The sequence below is a fragment of the Orycteropus afer genome, unplaced genomic scaffold (genome assembly GCF_000298275.1).
Source record: "Orycteropus afer afer isolate SDZICR_OR568_19922 unplaced genomic scaffold, OryAfe1.0 scaffold00454, whole genome shotgun sequence".
Classification (NCBI taxonomy): Eukaryota; Metazoa; Chordata; class Mammalia; order Tubulidentata; family Orycteropodidae; genus Orycteropus; species Orycteropus afer.
The window spans coordinates 1,552,220-1,572,232 of NW_006922041.1; the positions used below are offsets into that span (position 1 = coordinate 1,552,220).

The 20,013-nt window shown below is 36.2% G+C and overlaps 1 protein-coding gene across 1 annotated transcript in view; it reads right to left on the reverse strand.

Moving 5' to 3' along the window:
- The window catches only part of GABRB2 (gamma-aminobutyric acid type A receptor subunit beta2), a 367,884-nt gene that overhangs the window by 182,717 nt on the left and 165,154 nt on the right, over window positions 1-20,013 (reverse strand). Inside the window, exon 5 of the mRNA XM_007954249.1 lies at window positions 3,757-3,839. Within this exon, the coding sequence (XP_007952440.1) occupies window positions 3,757-3,839 (83 nt within the window). The remainder of the gene's footprint in view (window positions 1-3,756; window positions 3,840-20,013) is intronic.

The following is a 20,013-nucleotide window of genomic DNA, read 5'->3' on the forward strand; positions in this document are numbered from 1 at the left end:
GCTGTTGGAGTCTATTGGCTAGGATTTTGTTGAAGATTTTTGCATCTATATTCATGAGGGATATTGGTCTGTAGTTTTCCTTTTGGGTGATGTCTTTAAATGTTCTTCTTTAAGATCTTATAGAACTCAATACCTCATCTTGGCAGAACTTTTCATCATTGCAATTTTTTACTCATACTTGTTTTTATTTAAATACATCTTTTTCATCATAATAAATGAGGGCAGGTATATCGTCTACTTTTGCTTACCATTACACCGCTAGACCTTTATTGCAATACCTGTAAAATAACTGGTGCTCATTAAATTTTAATGAATGAGTGATATTTTGAAGGAAGGAAGGGAGAGAGGGAGGGACAAAGGGAGGGATATGGAGGAGGAACAAAAAACACATTCCTGATGTTTTTCCTCACCTCTAAATGTCTAAAATGAGCTCTAATGGTGCAGTGTCTAAGGCATTTGACTGCTAACCAGAAGATTGGCTGTTCAAACCCACCAGCCACTCTATAGAAAGAAGATGGAGCAATTTACTTCCATAAAGATATACTGCCTTGGAAACTCAATGGGTGTCACTATGAGTTGGAATCAACTCGACGGTAGTGGGTTTGGTTTGGGGTAACTGTTTAAACTCAGGTTATATTATCCTCTCTTGAATTGAGTCAATAAACTTATTCTTATTAATGCCGCAAAGATTGGGCAATCTAATTCTGTAGTGATACTGCCTTGGGAACCCAAGGAGGTGTCACTATGAGTCGGAAATGACTTGACAGCAGTGAGTTTTTTTTTTTTTTTTTTTTTTTTTTTAGGTATATAGGAGCTCTGGTGGCATAATACCTAAGGCATTTGGCTGCTAACCAGAAGGTGGGAGGTTCAAACTCACCAGTCACTCCTTGGAAAGAAGATTGGCCAATCTACTTCTGTAGAGATACCTTCTCAGAAGCCCAAGGAGGGGTCACTGTGAGTCGAATGGACTCAACGGCAGTGAGTTGAGTTCACTTTTTTTTTTTTTTTTTTGGTATTAGGTATATTGTATTTAACTTGTCGATGCCACTGTTAGGTATATTGTACTTAACGGAGCGATTGAGCAATAGAGACAGAGACATAAAGAGAAAGAATAGGAATGAGTGAATGACTTGGGTTTGCTTAATGGAAAGAAATGGGTGAATAAAAGTAGAAGATCAGGCATCAACTGGGGAGCTAGCCATCGAAGGGATTATATCTTGAACTCATTTCAACATGCTCAGTTGATCAACTACCTTCTTATAATAAAAGGACCTGCAAAGCATGTATATTATTCATATAAAACCGTATTTCATTGTCTATATCAACAACTTGCTATCTGGCTAAATATAAATAAGCCTTGATTTCCTTCAAGGACAGGTTATCTTCTTGCTTATTCAAAGGGTTCTTCCTGTTAATATTGTCCATTTAAAGTCAGTAGTTTTACTAAGGTATGTCAGTTATCCATTACCACATCAGCATAGGTTAGCTATATCAACATGGCTGCATGATCCTGAGTGAATCATTTATACTCTTTGAGTTGACTTTCCTAATCATAAAGATAGCAAAGGCAATATCTACCCTGCTTCATGCACTTCAAATGAACTGAAATGAGACATGTAAAAACCCCTTCATAAAACTTTTATAACCATTTTAAAAGCCTAAAGAATTATCATGCTACTTTTAGAAAACATTCAAGTCATAATTATAATTTAATAACAAGAAAACTTTAGCCATGCCCTGTGTCCTCAGACATCATTGTTTTAAAATGTAAAAGACTTGTTTACTTTCTTGAGTGGATTATAGGAGGCTCGAGTAAAAGAATATCAGTGAAAGCACTCTATCCATGTGCAATTATGATTATTTACAATCCCAGGTAATTTCTACCATGACAAATGTTCTTATCACACAAATTCATCAATAGTACACAGCAACGTACTTTTTTTCAAAATGTCCTCACATCAATAATTTGAAACAAAAAAAAATATTTACACTTAGAAGAACATTATTATGCACTCTAACCAATACTAAATGCAAAATTATCCAAAATATATTTATATAAAAATAATCATCAAAATCTGATAAACCAGTTTCACTGAGTAGTTCTATACAGTAAAGATGTACTGTGAAAATGATGATGATTTGTAAATGCAAGTATTCTGGTTACTTAGTGCCCAGAATATATCACAATGGGATGGCTTTAACAAACAGGAGTTTATTCTTTCACAGTTTGGAGGCTTTAGGTCCAAGTTCAAAGTGCCAGACTCTAGGGGCTAGATGAAAGCCCCTCAACCTTGGGATCCAGCTCTTCCTCCTGCTCCCGGCCCACTGAACCTAGAGGCATTTCTTCACTCAGACAGCTGCTGGCTGCTGAGGCTAAAAACCCCAAGGTTGACAAGTAAAAAGGCACAGTCCCAATGTGCACAGTCCCAAACCACACAGCAGGCCATTAATTTAAGTCCATTATAAGTCCCAAGGTCAGCAGAGCTTGGCAGGCTGCTGAACGACACTGTTACATGCACGGTCCAAGAATGCCATAAACTAGAGACCATTCCCAAGGCTTCTCCTTATATACAGGAAGCAGACCACATCTCAAAGGCAGCTACTCTGCTGCTTGTGGTAGATCCCACCACGGAGTTGATTGCCGGTCTCGTCATGGGAAATAACTACCACCAGCTGCCCAGCCGCTCATCCAGGCCTAGCCAAGTTGACACACAAACATAACCACCACAGGGAGTATGAAATCAGGTTCTTTAAAAATGTATGTACATTTAATTATCCCTGGAAGCTATCTTTTTTAATGGGCAGAAAATATCCCCAATGTGTCATAAATGCTGTATTTCTGCTCAGAGCAGTGATATAGAGTCATGTTGCTTGAAACAGCTAGATAGAGTCCCTCACATAGGCCGAGTGTGTCCTTATGGCAGTAAAATTACTCATTATCCAGAATGCTGGATATAAAACCATCAGCTGCCAGGTTTTTTTGTGTATTGTGAGAAACTGACAAAGAAAAGAGATTAAAAATTCTATTCCACCTCAAACAGTCTCCCTGTATGACCCTTGAATCAACATTTCAGCCTTCCAAATAAGGCAGGTGCCTGCACCATCAACTCTGCAGCAGAAACCATCACCTAGAAAAGCAACAATGTCTCATAGGAAATAGAATAAACACACAAGATTCACATACAAAAATCTTGTTCATCACATGGTCTTTGGCAAGACATTTTAAACATTAGACAATGAAAATAGTCCATTGAAGCAAGCTAACAACAATAAAAAATAATTCCAGTCATATAGTCTATAAATGTCTAATCTATTTATTTTGCAATTTTAAAGAGCTAAGGTTTATTACAAACAAAAATAAGTAGTCATCTTGTGATTCCTTGCCACCTCCATTTATTTTTACAAATTTATTGCAGTTGCTTGCACAAATTCAATTGTTTAAATGCTTGGAGTAGACCTTCTAGGTCTCCTAGGTTTCTTTCTATGTTTTTAGTATCTTCTTTATATTGCTAAATTATTTTCTCCTAAAACATCTGCCCCAGGAATTTAGAGGATAACCTATGAGGGTGGCAGCATCACTAAGGGCAGATGCTGTGAATGCCTCCTTCCTTCTACCAGATTTCTGTGCTAGCAGAACCTTTGCAGGACCTTTGTCTGGGCATGAATCATGGTAGGATGTGTTGTCTAAAGGGAACCTTAATGCAGAATTCAGGACCAGATTGATCAGATGTTCACTGGATTCTTAAAAAGACTTACAGCTTTCAATTTCCAAAGTGCAGTTTTGTTCATCCAGTGGGTATCGCCTTAGGTCCATCATGCAGGCAGCTGTGGTTGTAATTCTAGAAGAGAAATAGCAGTGAAATTTACCATTAGCAAGTTCATATCTAGAATTGAAAAAATTAAATACTAGTATCAAAGAAAATAGGTCTGTGGGTCTAGGAGACTTTAGTTTAACTGAAGCCCTAGTGAAAAAGATGATGTATCTTTATATGCTACCACTCATCTGTCAGTTTGTCATACTATGGTAGCTTGTGTGTTGCTGTAATGCTAGAAGCTATGCCACCAGTGTTTCATATACTAGAAGAGTGACCCATGGTGGATAGGTTTTAGCAGAGCTTCTAGACTAAGATAGACCAGGGAGAAGGACTTAGTGATCTACTTCTGGGGGGAAAAAGTATCTAGTGAAAACGTTATGAATAGCAGTGGAACATTGTCTGATAGCAGTGTCACATGAGCCTATCAGGTTAAAGACACTCAAAAAACAATAGGGGAAAAGGTGGCTGTGCAATGTAGAGCTGACCTTAATAATGTGGATAGAGTGAAGCCTTTGGGACTTTCATTTGCTGATATGGCACAGCTAAAAAAAGGAGAAGAAACAACTGCAAACATCCATTAATAATCAGAACTTAGCATGTGTGAAGTATGAATCTAGGAAAATAGGAAGTTATTTAAAAAGGAAATGGAATGCACAAAGATCAATATCCTAAGCATAACTGAATTGAAATGGACTGGTATTGGCCATCTTGAATCACACAATCATATAATCTACTATGTTAGGAATGACAAATTGAAGAAGAATGGAGGTGCATTCATCATTAAAAAGAACATTTCAAGATCTACCCTATATAGTACAACACTGTCAGTGATAGGATAATAGCTATATGCCAACAAGAAATACCAGTTAATATGACTATTATTCAAATTTATGCACCAACCACTAATGCCAAAGGTGAAAAATTGAAGATTTTTACCAACTTCTGCAGTCTGAAATGGATCAAGCATGCAATCAAGATGTGTTGAATAATTACTGATGATTGAAATGTGAAAGGTGGAAACAAAGATGAATGATCTTTGATGATAGAAATGACACTGGAGACTGGATGATACAATTCTGCAAGACCAACAACTTATTTATTGCAAATAACTTTTTTCAATAACATAAATGGTGAATATATATGTGGACCTTGCCAGATGGAATCCACAGGAATAAAACTGACTACATCTGTGGAAAGAGACAAAGGAGAAGCTCAATATCAACAGCCAGAACAAGGCCAGGGGCTGACTGTGGAATAAAGCATCAATTGTTCCTACGCAATTTCAAGTTGAAGGGAGAAAATTAAAACAAGTCCACAAGAGCCAACGTATGACCTAGAGCATATCCCACTTGAATTTAGAGATCATCTCAAGAATAGATTTAACACCTTGAACATTATTGACCGAAGACTAGACAAGTTGTGGGATGACATCAAGGACATCACACATGAAGAAAGTAAAAGGTCACTAAAAAGACAGGACAGAAACAAAGTACCAAAATGAATGTCAAAATATACTGTGAAACTTGCTCTTGAATGGAGAGTAGATAAAGTGTATGGAAGAAATGGTGGAGTAAAAGAGCTGAATAGAAGATTTCAAAGGGCAGCTTAAGACAAAGTGAAGTATTATAATGAAATGTTCAAAGACCTGGAGCTAGAAAAACAAAAAGGGAATACTATTCTCAGCATTTCTAAAACTGAAAGAACTGACGAAAAAATTCTTGCCTCGAGTTGCACTATTTAAGGAACTCTGCTAGCACAGTGCCTAAGGCATCTGACTGCTAACCAGAAGGTTGGTGTTTCAAACCCATCAGCCACTCCATCAAAGAAGACTGGGCAATCTACTTCTGTAAAGATTTACTCCCTCAGAAACCCAATGGAAGTCACTATGAGTTAGAATCAACTCGATGACCCTGGGTTTCATTTGGTTTTGGATGGTCAAAAAATTAAATGAAGCAGGAAGCATAAAAAGAAGACGGAAGGAATATACAGTCACTGTACCACAAAGAATTGGTAGATGTTCAACCATTTCAAGAGGTAGCTTATTATCAAGAAACAGTGGTCAAGGTGCACTGAAGGCATGGGTGAAAGACACGGCTGCAGGAATCAATACAATATCAATTGAAATCTTTCAACAAGCAGATGTAATACTGGAAGGACTCATCTGTCTATACCAAGAAATATGGAAGATAGCTACTTGGCCAACTGACTGCAAGAAATCCATATATGTATTCCTTTACCATATTTATTCAAATTGTATGATGAGCAAATAATCTGTGAAAGTGAACATATGAATAAGAATGCAGCACCACTACTGGAGGAAGACTTGTTTGCAACCTGAGAGGTATGCAGATGTCACAACTTTGCTTGCTAAAAGTGAAGAAGACTTGAAGCACTTACTGATGAAGATCAAAGATTACAGCCTGCGTTATGGATTCCACCTCACATAAAAAAACAAAACCCCTCATAACTGGACCAATAAGCAATGTCATGATAATGAGAAAAAAATATTGAATTTGTCAACGATTTCATAATACTTGGATCCACAACTGATGCCCATGGAAGCAGCAGTCAAGAAACTGAAAAACATACTGAATTGGGCAATCCTGCTGCAAGAAACTTCTGTAAAGTATTAAAAAGTAAAGATGTTACTTTGAGGACTAATGTGAATTTGACCCAAAATATTTTCAACTACATCATATGCATGGGAAAGGTGAACAATGAATAAAGAAGATCAAAGAAAATATGATGCCTTTGAATGATGATGTAGGTGAAGAATATTGACTATAACTTTCAGAAGAACAAACTATCTATCTCGGAAGAAATACAGCCATTATGCTCCTTAGAAGTCAAGATAGTGAGATTTCGTCTCAAGTATCTTGGATGTATTATTTGGAGGAACCAGTCACTGGAGAAGGACATCATGCTTGGTAAGTAGAGGGTCAGCAAAAAAAGAGGAAGACCTTCAACAAGATGGAGTGACCACTCCTTGGCCACAAAATGGGTCAAGTATAACAAAGATGGTGAGCATGGCATAGGGCCAGGCACTGTCCTGAGCTCTTCTACATAGGGTGCTATGAGTCAGAACCAACTTCACAACAGCTAATAAAAACTTTGAACAGCCATTTTCTTTTTTCAGCCTCATGCTGTATTGCAGTGTTATGAAACTATACTAAGTCAGCATTTCTCAAAGTGTGGTCCAGTAATTACTTGTATCAACAGCATCTTGGAAGGCTTGTTAAATAGATGATCCCCATGTCTGAAAAATGTCTTGAGAGGCAGGAAGGTAGTTCTCAGGTGATTGCGAACCAGCAACATAGATAGTCCTTTTCCCTCACACTTGCTTTCTCCTCCCTCTCAGGATCCTAATATATAATATTTCAGTAATCTTGGCTTTGATCCATCATTTTCAACCTTTCTATACATAGTATAGGTTTTTTGTTTGTTTGTTTGTTATATTCTTTTAAATCAATTCCAATTCTGGAGATTCTGTAGGACAAAGCTTTAATATAACACAGAGCCTTTCTTCTGTCATCTGATTTTTTCTTGAGTAATTTGATATTTTCATAATTAGGGAGCCTTCTACAAGTTGGCAGGTTTTGCTGTTTTGTTTTATTAAGAACATTTGGTCTCTTTACTGTTTATCATGGAGAAGCAAATCTGTCCCTTTAGGTTGTCCTCATTTATCTCTGTCATTTTTCACTAATCTCTTTATTTATGACCTACATGAAGGAGCCAGAGAACATATATGCCTAAGCAATTTATCAGTGTATTTTTTCTGATGAATGAGGTAACATAGGATCATAAAAGAGTCCAAGTTTTAGAATACAAGAGTCATAGTTAAGAATTCCCTCACTAACTGAGTGATTCAGGTCAAGATGATTATTATCACCTAACCTTAGGGTGTCTTTTATTTTATTTTTGTCTCTAAAATGGGAATACCATTAACAACAACAATAATAATTAACTAACAGGGTTACTGTAAGAATTATTATAATAGTTTATATAAATAATCTAGCAGAGTATCTGGCACATAGTAGCGTTTTGTTTTTGTTTGTTTTTTTTTTTAAAGTCACATCTTCTTGAAGGAAAGTAATTGTTTAGTAATGTTTAACATGATGAACTTTAGCTTACCCTACTATGATTTAAGAATCTCTGGTAGCATAGTGCCTAAGGCACTTGACTGCTAACCAGAAGGCTGGCAGTTCAAACCCACCAGCCACTCCTTGGAAGTAAGATGGGACAATCTACTTCCGTAGTGATACTGCCTCGGAAACCCAAGGAGGGGTCGCTATGAGTCCGGTCTGACTTGAAGGCACATAACAACAACAACAACTGTGATTTAACTCAGTTAAGAATGACAATCTTACCGCTCAGTTGTAGAATGGAAATAAATGTTTAACTTAATGTTGTAAACAGTTCTTGCCCCTTTATTTTAATTACTGCTTTATTAAAGTTGTGTCTGTTAATTTTTGTTGCCCTTGTGTAATAAGTAAGTGTCTTAGGGCTGATGTTCATCCCGATTCCTTCGTTTCTCTCACAAAGTCCTTTTGGCTCTTATGCTTCAGTGCGTTTCCACCTCCACTGCCGGACTGCAAGCCGGCCCCCATCACCTTTCATCCAAAGTACTGCAGGGTCCTACTCCTCCACCTTCTCCATTTGCTGCCCTGCTATCCAGTGTCCAGGAGCTCTGGTAGCATAGTGCCAAAGATATTTGACTGCTAACCAGAAGGCTGGTGGTTCAAACCCACCAGCCACTCCTCAGAAGGAAGGTTGGGCAATCTACTTCCGTAGTGATACTGCCTCAAAAACCCAAGGATGGGTCGCTATGAGTCAGGCATATAACAACAACAACAACAAAAATCCAGTGTCCACCCAGTAGCTAGAAAGATCTTTTAAGACATAAATCAGATTATATCACTCTCTGCTTAAACCTGAAAGATCAAAAATGTTCTTGCAAAAAAATCCAAAATCCTTACTATGGTTTATTATGTCCTGAATAATCTCTTTTTTCTTTTCTTCATAATATCATCTCATACTCCTCACCCACTGTCGACGAGTCTTTACAGTTTCACTCTCTCCCTAGAACATGTGTCTAGAACTGACATCTTATCTTTTAGCTCAAAACCCACTTCCTCTGAGAAACCCTTGCCAAGAAGCATACCTATAGTAGGCATCTGCAGTTTTCTCTGGTTTCTCAAGAAAGTCATTCTGTTTATTTATTCAAACAATTATCACAGTCTGAAACTATCTTGTTTATTTATTTTCTTAATAACTATCTATTTCTCTCACTAAAATTTTAGCTGTTCGTGGACAGACACTTTGATTCTTTTTGTTCACTGAATGCAATCAATAAATGTTTGCTGAGTAAAAAATCAGATGGACTTTTAACAAGGGAAGCAGTTGGTTTTGGTGTATGTGTGTGTATGTCTCTGTGTGTGTACACACGCATAATTTGGAAGATTATTTTAATGAATTATTTTTCTTCTTTTTCAACTTAAAATTATAATGTAGCTTAGATAGAAGTGGTTATTTTTGTATTTTTAACAAAAAAATAATTTCAATCAATTTAATTAACATTACATATACAATACCAGAGTTTATCTTATCAAGTAGATTATTTCTGCTTTCAATGGGGTTTATTTATATTTATCTCTATTTATATTTATTTATTTATCTCTATATTCTGTACATTTTATTAAAAATAGCATTCACATTTGATTCTTTTCTCAGGATCAAAAAGAAATGATAATTTATTTTGGCCATGTGAAACTAGGCTTAAATTTTCACTGTTCATCTGATGGTTTTTCAGACATGTAAATGTAACCTGAATTTTCAGTAACTTAAAGAGACCTGTACTACGCAGAACATAAATTTTAAAAGAAAATAAAACTAGGAACGTGATCTGTGCTCCAAACATTCATGCTGTTTATGTAAAGCACCAGAAATAATTTCTGTTCTAGAAATTAGAAGAAATGAAATTCATTTGCTAGAATGAACACAAAGCACCTGAAAGCCATAAAGACACACATATGATAAAAAGAAAAAAAAAAAGAGGAGAGCCATGAACACAAGATCTGACTGTGTAAGTAAGGGGAAATTTGCACTCAGTACTACAGGTTGTGGTTACACATCTTGGTGACCTATACTCAAAGCAATATGTGCACTAATGCTGTGAATACCAAGAAAAATGACTAATGCTGCTGTAAGAACAGTGAACTTACTCATGTTTGTAAGATAAGGTGGAACAAAATATTCTCCTCCCATCAGCAACACCCATATTTCCACCAATGTTTTACCCTTTCTATAAAGCTTTAATATACTTTCTAAAATTAAAAAAAAATTATATATTTTTTTCCAGTCAGAATTTGCAAAACATTTGTAAGTCTCTCCCATTGAACTAAAGCAGAAACTCTGAGGCCAAAAAACTCCATTTGGAATACTGACTTGTATGGCCAGGATGGGTGACCTTGGGCAAGTCACCTATATCCTCTGATACTTGGTTGTTCCATATTGAAAATTTTAATTAAAAACTTTCCAACCTAATGTGCTGTGAGAAGATAAAAGTAGGTATTGATTAATAACTTTAAAATGCTCTGAAATTTTTGATACAGTTATTACTACCTGCTAATAAGTGGACTGAGGAGCTCTGGTGGCACAGTGGTTAAAGCATTCAGGTCAGCAGTTCGAACTCACCAGGCCAGTCCATGGGAGAAAGATGAGGCACTCTGCTTCTGTAAAGATTCACAGCCTTGGGAACTCTATGGCACAGTTCTCCTCTGTTCTATAGGGTTGCTAGGAGTCAGAATAGACCCTCTTACAGGGGGATTTTTGGGAGGTTAATGAATGGATGCAGTGATAACCCATTTTGACAAAGGTTATTTTCTTTAATTAGCATGAATATATCAGTGTTTGCACGCATGAAAAACATTAAACACCCATACATTGATAATCAAGGCAGAGCTGTAAGATATGTGTGGAATAGCTTCTCAAAACACATATATTTAAAAAAAAAAAATAAAAACGAATATGGAGCTACATTTGATAGATTATAAGACAAAGTACAGACAGATGTAACCTGTACATTTCCCAGGTACTTTCTGAGGTCAGGAACCACATTTGTTTGTATCATGTTTATGTCTGAAGCACTTAGTCAGGTGCTTGACACATGTCAACAACCCAAGAGTAAAATAATAAAAATGATAAATAAAACAAAGGGAAAAAAAGTCCTGACCATAGTATTCTCAACCTGAGTTCTTAGAGCAACTCTCTATAGTAAATGCCTGATTTAACATATGTAAGAAAATCTCAATTAAATTTGAAAGTCAAAATCATCCTACTGAAGAAAACCAAAAACGAAACCAAACTCACTGCCATTGAGTCAATTCTGACTCATAGCGACCCCCACTGGGTTTCTGAGGTGGTAAATCTTTATGGAAGTAGATTACCCCATCTTTCTTCTGTGGAATAGCTGGTGGGCTTGAACCATCAACCTTCTGGCTAGCAGTCAAATGCCTTAAGGCAAGCTCCTCTTAATTAGTCTTACTCAGAAAATCAGAGGGATAAGCATCCAGATGTGTGCTTTAGGACTTAATGATTTATAACAGGGTTCAGTTTCTACAGGAGTAAGTCAATACAACAAACACACTTAATGGCCTTTTCATGAACATGTCTTTCTTTGAATCCTGATGAACATCCTTAATGGGACTTAAATTATTCAACATCACTGCTAGAATTCTTTAAAATAGGGCTAGTAACCCATTATACAGTTATCCTAATTAAATTTTAAGACTATTGTAAAATATATGGAGACACTTCTGTCTTCAATCAAAGGAAAAAGTCAATGATGCCTCCAGAATGTACCCTATTAACCTGTGGCAAATTATCTATAGTTAAAAGTGGAAATGTATGTTCTCTGGGGCTGAGTGCTATTCCATGATGAAAGAGCCTTTGGCAGATGCCATTATTCTGATGGGACTAAGAGATCTTTGGATAAATGTACTAAACATTGGCCATAGTCATTCAAAAATGACTTGAGTCACAAAATACTGACACAGAGCAAGAAAACCAAATACACAACAAAGGCTAAAACAGTTACTAAACTCATCTATAAAATCAAGAAATACAATAGCTAAGTGAATATTATCAAAGGCATAGCAGGTATTTTATAATGCCTTTACCTGAGATCTAATGATGATGCTACTGTGTCATTTCATGTTTGGATTTGAGCAAAGATAGTTCTTAAGAAATAATGGATGCCTTTCCTCTCAGCCAATATGAAATAACTCAGAATCATAATCAATGTAATGATCATTAAGCCTTTCAATAGTCTCTTTAGGAGGGGTTTCAGGAGCTAGAACCTGTGCCAAACATGTGCCTGTACATGTGAGAAACATTTTAGAATTTCAACCAGAGGTTATAAGAAAATGACTTTGGACTTCAACTTTGTTTCATTTGTTTATCTAGATAATCATTCAATGATTCCACAAGAAAAACTGCATCTTCATGATTTAAAAAAAAAAAAAAAAAAACTCTTATCCTCAATCACATAATACATTTTAAATTTACTCAAAATGTGTATGTGTGTATACACACACACACACACACACACACACATATATATATATATATATATATATATATACTTAAAAATACAACATATCCTAACATCAAAAGATTAAAGAGCCCTATAGTATTAAAGAAGAAAAAGAAACAAACAAACAAACTTACTGCCATGGAGTAGATTGTGACTCATAGCGACCCCCATTAGTTTTCTGAGGCAGTTAATCTTCACGGAAGTAGATTGCCCTACCATCCTTCCTCGGAGTAGCTGGTGGATGTGGACTAGCAACCTTCTGGTTAGCAGTCAAATGCCTTAGGCAATGAGCTACCAGAGCTCCTTATATAGCATTAGGAAATATCAATATATATCTTTACTACTTGTAAAATAACCTAAAAAAATACTTCAGCCAGAGTAAACCTCAAATAGCTAATTTAAAGATTAGATTATAAACTGAAATTACCAAAGTTTTACTCAGAAAATCAAAGGGATAAACATCCAGATCTGTTCTTTAGGACTTCTTGATATATAATAATAATTAAAAAAAAAACCTCATTGCTGTTGAGTAGCTCACAGCGACCCCTCCTTGGATTTCTGAGGTGGTATCACTATGGAAGTAGATTGCCCAATCTTCCTTGCAAGGAGTGGTTTGTGGGTATGAACCACCAGCCTTCTGATTAGCAGTCAAATGCTTTAGCCACTAGGCCACCAGAGATCATTAATAGGGCTCAGTTTCTACAGGAGTAAGTCAATACAACGAACATACTGAATGAGGTTTTCATGAACATGTCTTTCTTTGAACCCTGATGAACAACCTTAATGGGCCTTAAATTATTCAACATCACTGCTAGAATTCTTTAAAAAGGAGCTAGTGACCCATTATGCAGTTATCCTAAATAAGATCCTAATTAGAAATCATCTGTTTTCTTGAAAATATTTTTAAATAGTTTATTTTCATATTTCCAAGAAAATGTAACATTATTTGTGATTCACGACAATTTTACTTGGGAAACAAAATTAATATCTTGCTTACATCAATCTTGTAATATGTTTTTCCTCTTTATTAAGTAAGTAGTAGAACAGTTATGCAGAAATTAGGTGATTTTGGTCCTGACATTCTCAATTATAATAAATATACTTAATATTAATTGATCACTTATCAAATTTCAGACATCATCTAGTGTTCCTGAAATGCATCATATCATTTAATTCCTAAAATATTCATATGAAGTAGAATTTACTATTATTCTCATTTTATAGATGAGATAATTACACAGAAAAGTAGTGATTTTGGCCAGGGTCATAGCAAGTGGAGGAGGTGAGATTGGATTCCAGGAAATTTAATTCTCAAGTCCCTATACCTAACCAGTGTCCATAACTGACTAGTAAGTCAACTTTGATAAAGTCCTTCAGCATCTTTGAAGAACTGGCCAAATCTATAATCCTATGAAAATACATGACATGTTCTGTGACCCTGTGTATTTTATAATTTTGTTTTATCCACAAATTCAAATGCTGTGTTTCACAGCTGTTCATTCTATTTTAGTCAATTATGTAGATTAGACCACCCCAGACAGGCAAATACAGGCCTCTCCCCAAGGAGTCCCACTTAATATTCTCTCCTGATTTAAAGTCTCCCTCAGCATTTTTCACCAGTCTGTGATCTTGATTTATCTCCGCAGAGGCCCTCTGCTTAAATTAAAATCTGAGACTCATGTGTGCTATCCAGTAACCTATCACATATAATTGTTTTAAAAAGCACTTTAGAAGTCATTGTAAAGAGTCACATGCACTACTACACTCAACTTTGTAATCACTTAAAAAAGTAAGATTGCTAGCAATCATGTTCCCATTTGATAAATCATGCATTTCAGATTAGAGCTATTTGTACTCTTCTGCAGCTGTTGGCCTTCTGTGACTTTTTGATTTTCTGGAATATTATCCTCCTCAAAGTTACCACAACCATTAAAGGGCTACACAGGCTTCTGCTACAAATACAGGCACTATTATGACAGTCTTTCCCTTAAATAACATGCCTGTGGAAACCAAACAGCAGTACATAACAAAATCTCATTTTGTGATCATATAAATCCTACTGAGTCAAAAACATTAATAGATATGAGCATTTATTATTCTCAAATCAGTCTCCCATATAACGTTCCTGGTGGTCTCATCTACAAATCCTTTGCTTAATTCAGGAATAAGAATATTCTCACTTTTCTCTAAGTTATGCACTAAAGGAAGTCTGAGGGTCCTGAGAAAACATCACCATTCTCTTCTTTGATTCACAAACTAACAACCTAAATGTGATTCCAGATCACTATAAGAGTATCAATTGAGGCAAAGCCCCCTACAGACTAGAAAGAATTATAGCTGTGACTCTCTGTTGATTACAATAGTGATTATTTTTCCCACAATGTAAAACTGTTACAATATGTCCCACACCTTTTTTATTGCATTAATTAATATACATATCTCTCTCTCTCTTTCTCTCTCTATATATACGTATTTTTTTTTCAAGAAACAACAGAGTATCAGATCATATTGGAGCTTAAAAAATGATGGATTTATTTATTACAGCAGTTATTTTTATCTATATTTTATTTTAGCAACAGCAAAAAAACAGTGGCTCACAGATATTGATTAAGATATTTTCACTAACGTGTGACAGACTGAGGTTACAGCCTCAGGTGGGTCTATTTTCATTTCTTCCAAAGCCCTTCCAAGTATTATGCTAAAACCTAAATCACACATCCTTATACCTTCTTTTGCTTTTCTAGTTCTAAGCTTCCCTATTAACCATTAAGGTTTGTGCCCCTAGAGGCTGGCCTGTTCACACTTCAGAAACTGGCTCCTTGGTCCACTTCAGGTTGAATTTGGCCAGTAAAGAAACAGCAGGAATTTGGAGGGAAGGAGGAAAGTGAGATCTTGGGGAATGTGGCCCCCAGGGTTTCTTTGTATGGGAAACCACATCCTCTCTGTATCCAGTCTCCCTTGACATACCCAGCCCTTTGGAGAGTAGGTACGGCTCATGACTAAAACCTATAGGTCTTGTCTCCGGGAAGGAGGGGTGCTGTACTATCTGTTTATAAATAAGCCCTTTTATAACTCTCTCTTCAAATTATCCCATTTCAATATGCCATCTGTTTCCTGTCAGGTCCCTGGCTGATAGAATACATTACAGAAATGTATTTAAAATGTGAAGTTCTTTTTGTTAGGCTGTCAAAAAAAATCAGAACTATTCCATTCCTCAACCTCTGCTTTGTGATTCTGGGAATGAGAGGATGAGCATACCCTCTACTTAAATGAATTGCTTCCTTCTTATCATTCCAGTTTCAGCACATCATTGTCTATGGATGCCTTTTCCCAACACTCTAGCTAAAGCAATCCCACTTTCCTCATCACTGGCCACCATCTCATTTCCATTTTTCTTTCCTTCCTAATACTTGTCACTATCTGAAATTATCCTGGGTTTCCTTAGTTGTTATTTTCTGTCTCCTCCAGAAGACTGAGTATCTGTCTCAGGTTGGGGACTCCAGAAGTTGACTCCTGTGGGACGCTTATCATATACTATGAAATAAAGGAAGAGAAAGTAGGATTGGACAAGGGAAGACACAGAACTATGATGCAGCATGAAAGCTCAGTGAAGCAGGAAGTTCTGGCAGAGTGACCCATATAAAACACTGAAATGTTCTATAAGCCACTTCTTCCTTCATCTCACACACACACACACACACACACAGACGCACACCCCTTCACTGGGTAGGTAGCATCAAGAAAGTAAGGAAAAATATTAAAAGATTACTTTCTTCTCCCTCTCTCTCTGTCTTTTAACCTCAATTGCTTTTAACTCTTGTACTTTGCCCAATGTCTCTCTCTTGAGCTAGAACTTGCACTGGATGCAAGCTCCATGGAAACTATTTTCTGTGGTAGGTCCAGTCTGTAATATGCCCTCACATGTATTTCCCCTGCAGTACATGGTTGGACTGTGATAACCTTAACCAGTAAAGTAAACTAAGTTTTATTGTTGTTACTGCTGCTGTTATTTTTAAACACAAAAAAATGAATTACTCAAAGCTGACTCCTGTCACATACTGGCAACTCAGCTTGCACCTGTGACTCCGACAAAATACACAAGCACTACAGCCTCTGGCCTTTCTGCTGCTCTGACGTTTAAAGGCCAACAATGTCTGTCTAAATGACATTTTTACTGCTTGAGTCTTTTATATAAAATAGGTCATAAGTATATGAAAAAAAAATGCTTGATATCATTAGAAACCACAGATTTGTATTATAAATACAAATTAAACCATGGCGATTTTTGCTGACAGAGTTAGCAAAAAATTAAAGAAATTATAATATACAGTATGGCAGATTCTGCAGGGAAATAGACACTCAAATATGCTTAATTATAAATTGATATAAGTTTTCTGGAGAATAATTTGGCAATGCTATAACAATAACAACAAATCAAAACTCTCCAAATAGGGAAAACGGTTCCAGATACTCCACTCCAAGCCATTGTGAAAACAAAATAATGAAAGGAATGTACAACCATGTACAAAGATGCAAGCACTTTTATTTATAACAGGGTTATAATGGAAACATCCAATATATCTGATATATGCTGCTGCTGTTAGTTGCTGTCAAGTAGATTCTGACTCATGGTGATCCCATGCATGCAGTGTGAACTCTGATCTTTTGGAGGCAGAATGCCAGACTTGTCTTCTGAGGCACCTTTAGCTGGGTTCAAACCACCAACATTTGTCTTAGGAAGTAGTCTAGCACTTAACTGTTTATACTACTCAGGGATTCTATCTGATGTACAGTGATATTTAAATAAATTTGGATTTCTTCTCATGATGCAATTAAAAAAAAACACCCTTTGAGAAAAATGTTTGAGGACATTAAAAATCATGACCTTGATAAGAGAAAAAAGCACATTACAAAGTAATTTGTTTATCATGTTATTTCATATTTCTTTAAAAAATTCTATTGAGTGAAAATTTAAGTGACCAGAAGTATACTAAAATAAGCAGTGGAAAGTGATTTTTATTTACTTACATTTTCTATAATTTTCACAGTTTCTACTATGTGTATTGATTTTCTGAAAAAAAATGTTATTAAAGTAATTTTTTTCTGTCTGCTTATTGCCAACAAATTTACTCAGTGCTAGCTTATTTTATTTTATTTGCAATAGCATTTGTTCTTTATATGAGAACATTTGATAATGAATGAGGTATTTACAGTTTATGGGTTACAAATATTGATCACCATGACAACTGTGTCAACTAAATTATTTTTATTGTGTGCCACTGAGTAGATTCTGACTTATAGTGACTCTTGATGACAGAGTAGAACTGCCCCATAGGGTTTCCTAGGCTGTAATCATTCGGAAGGAGCCCTGATATCATAGTTGTTAAGCACTCTGCTGCTAGTCTAAAGGTAAGCAGTTTGAAACTACCAGCTGCTCCACAGGAGAAAGATGTGGCTGTCTGCTTCTCTAAAGATTGTTGTTGTTGTTAGGTAATGCCAAATCAGCCCTGACTCATAGGAAAACCATGTACAGCAGAATGAAACACTGCCTGGTCAAGCACCATCCTCACAATCCTTGCTATACTTGAGCCCATCATTGCAGCCACTGTGTCAATCAATATTGTTGAGGGACTTCCTCTTTTTCCCTGACCCTTCACTTTACCAAGCATGATATTCTTCTCCAAGAAACGGTCCATTATGATAACATGACCAAAGTAGGTGAGATAAAGTCTGGGCATTTTTGCTTCCAAGGAGAATTCTGTTTGTACTTCTTCCAGAACGGACTTCATTCTTGTGGCAGTGTATGATATTTTCAGTATTCTTCTCCAAAACTATAATTCAAAAGCATCTATTCCTCTTTAGTCTTCCTTATCCATTGTTCAGTTTTTACATGCATATGAGACAATTGAAAATACCAAGCTTTGGGTTAGGTACTACCAAGGCTGTCTTCAGAGTGATATCTTTGTTCTTAATGCTTTAAAGTGGTCTTTTGAAGCAGATTTCCAGTGCAATATGATATGTGATTTCTTGACTGCTTCTTCCGTGGGTGTTGATTATGGGTCCAAGTAAAATGAAATCTTTGACAACTTCAATTTTTAATCCATTTATTGTAATGTTGCTTACTGGCCCATTTGTGAGAATTTGTATTTTCTTTATTTTGCAGTGTAATCCATACTGCAGACTCTAGTCTTTAATCTTTATCAATAAGTATTTCCAGTCATCTTCACTTTCAGCAAGTGAGGTTGTATCATCTACATATCACAGGTTGTTAATGAGTCTTCCTCCAATCCTAATGGCATGTTCTTCTTCATACAGTCCAGCTTCTCAGATTATTTGCTCAGTTTACAGATTGAGTAAGTATAGTGAAAGGATAACCCTGACTCACACCCTTTCTGATTTTAAACCATGCAATATCTCCTTATTCTGCTTGAACAACAGCCTTCTGGTCTATGTACATGTTCCTCATAAGCACAGCAAAGTGTTCTGGAACTCTTATACTTTGCAATGTTATCCATAATTTCTCCTGATCTTCACAGTTGAATAGTCAATAAAACACAAGTAAACATCTTTCTTGCATTCTTTGCTTTCAGCCAAGATCCATCTGACATCAACAATGATCATTACATGTCCTATTCTGAATCCAGCTTGAATTTCTGAAAGTTCTCTGTCAATATAATGCTGCAACTGTTTTTGAATTATCTTCAGCAATATTTTACTTGTGTGTGATATTAATGACATTGTCCAATAATTTCCACATTTTGTTGGATTATCTTTCCTTGGAATAAGTACAGATAAGGATCTCTTCCAGTCAGTTGGCCAGGTAGCTGTCTTCCACGTAAATTGGCATAGAGGAATAAGTGCCTCCAGGGCTGCATCCACTTGTTGAAACATCTCAATGGGTACTTCTTCAATTCCTGGAGCCTTGTTTTTCACCAATTCCTTCAGTGCAAGTTCAACTTATTTCATCAGTGCCATTGGCTCTTGATCATAAGCCACCTCCTGAAATAGTTGTATGTTGACCAATTTTTTTTTTGTACAGTGACTCCAGATATTCCTTCCATCATCTTTTGATGTTTTCCCCATCATTCAATATTTTCCCACAGAATCCTTCTATATTACAACTTGAGGTTTGAAAATTTTTTTTCAGTTCTTTCAGCTTGAAAAATGCTGAACATGTTCTTCTCTTTTGGTTTTCTAACTCCAGGTCTTTGCCCTTTTCCTGAGAATATTTTACTTTGACTTCTTGAGCTGCTCTTTGAAATCTTCTGTTCAGCACTTTTTTTTTGTCATTTCTTCCATTTATATTACCTACTCTCCATTCAAGAGCAAGTTCATAGTCTCATCTGACATCCATTTTGATCTCTTCTTCCCCTTCTGTATTTTCAATGACCTTTTGTTTTCTTCATGTATGATCTTTTGATGTCATCCCACAACTCATCTGGTTTTCAGTCATTGCTGTTCAATACATTCAATCTATTCTTCAGATGTTCTCTAAATTCAGGTAGGATATTTTGGCTCTTCTGGACTTGTTTTAAATTTTCTTCAGCTTCAACTTGAACTTACATATAAGCAACTGATGGTCTGTTCCACAGTCGGCTTCTGGCC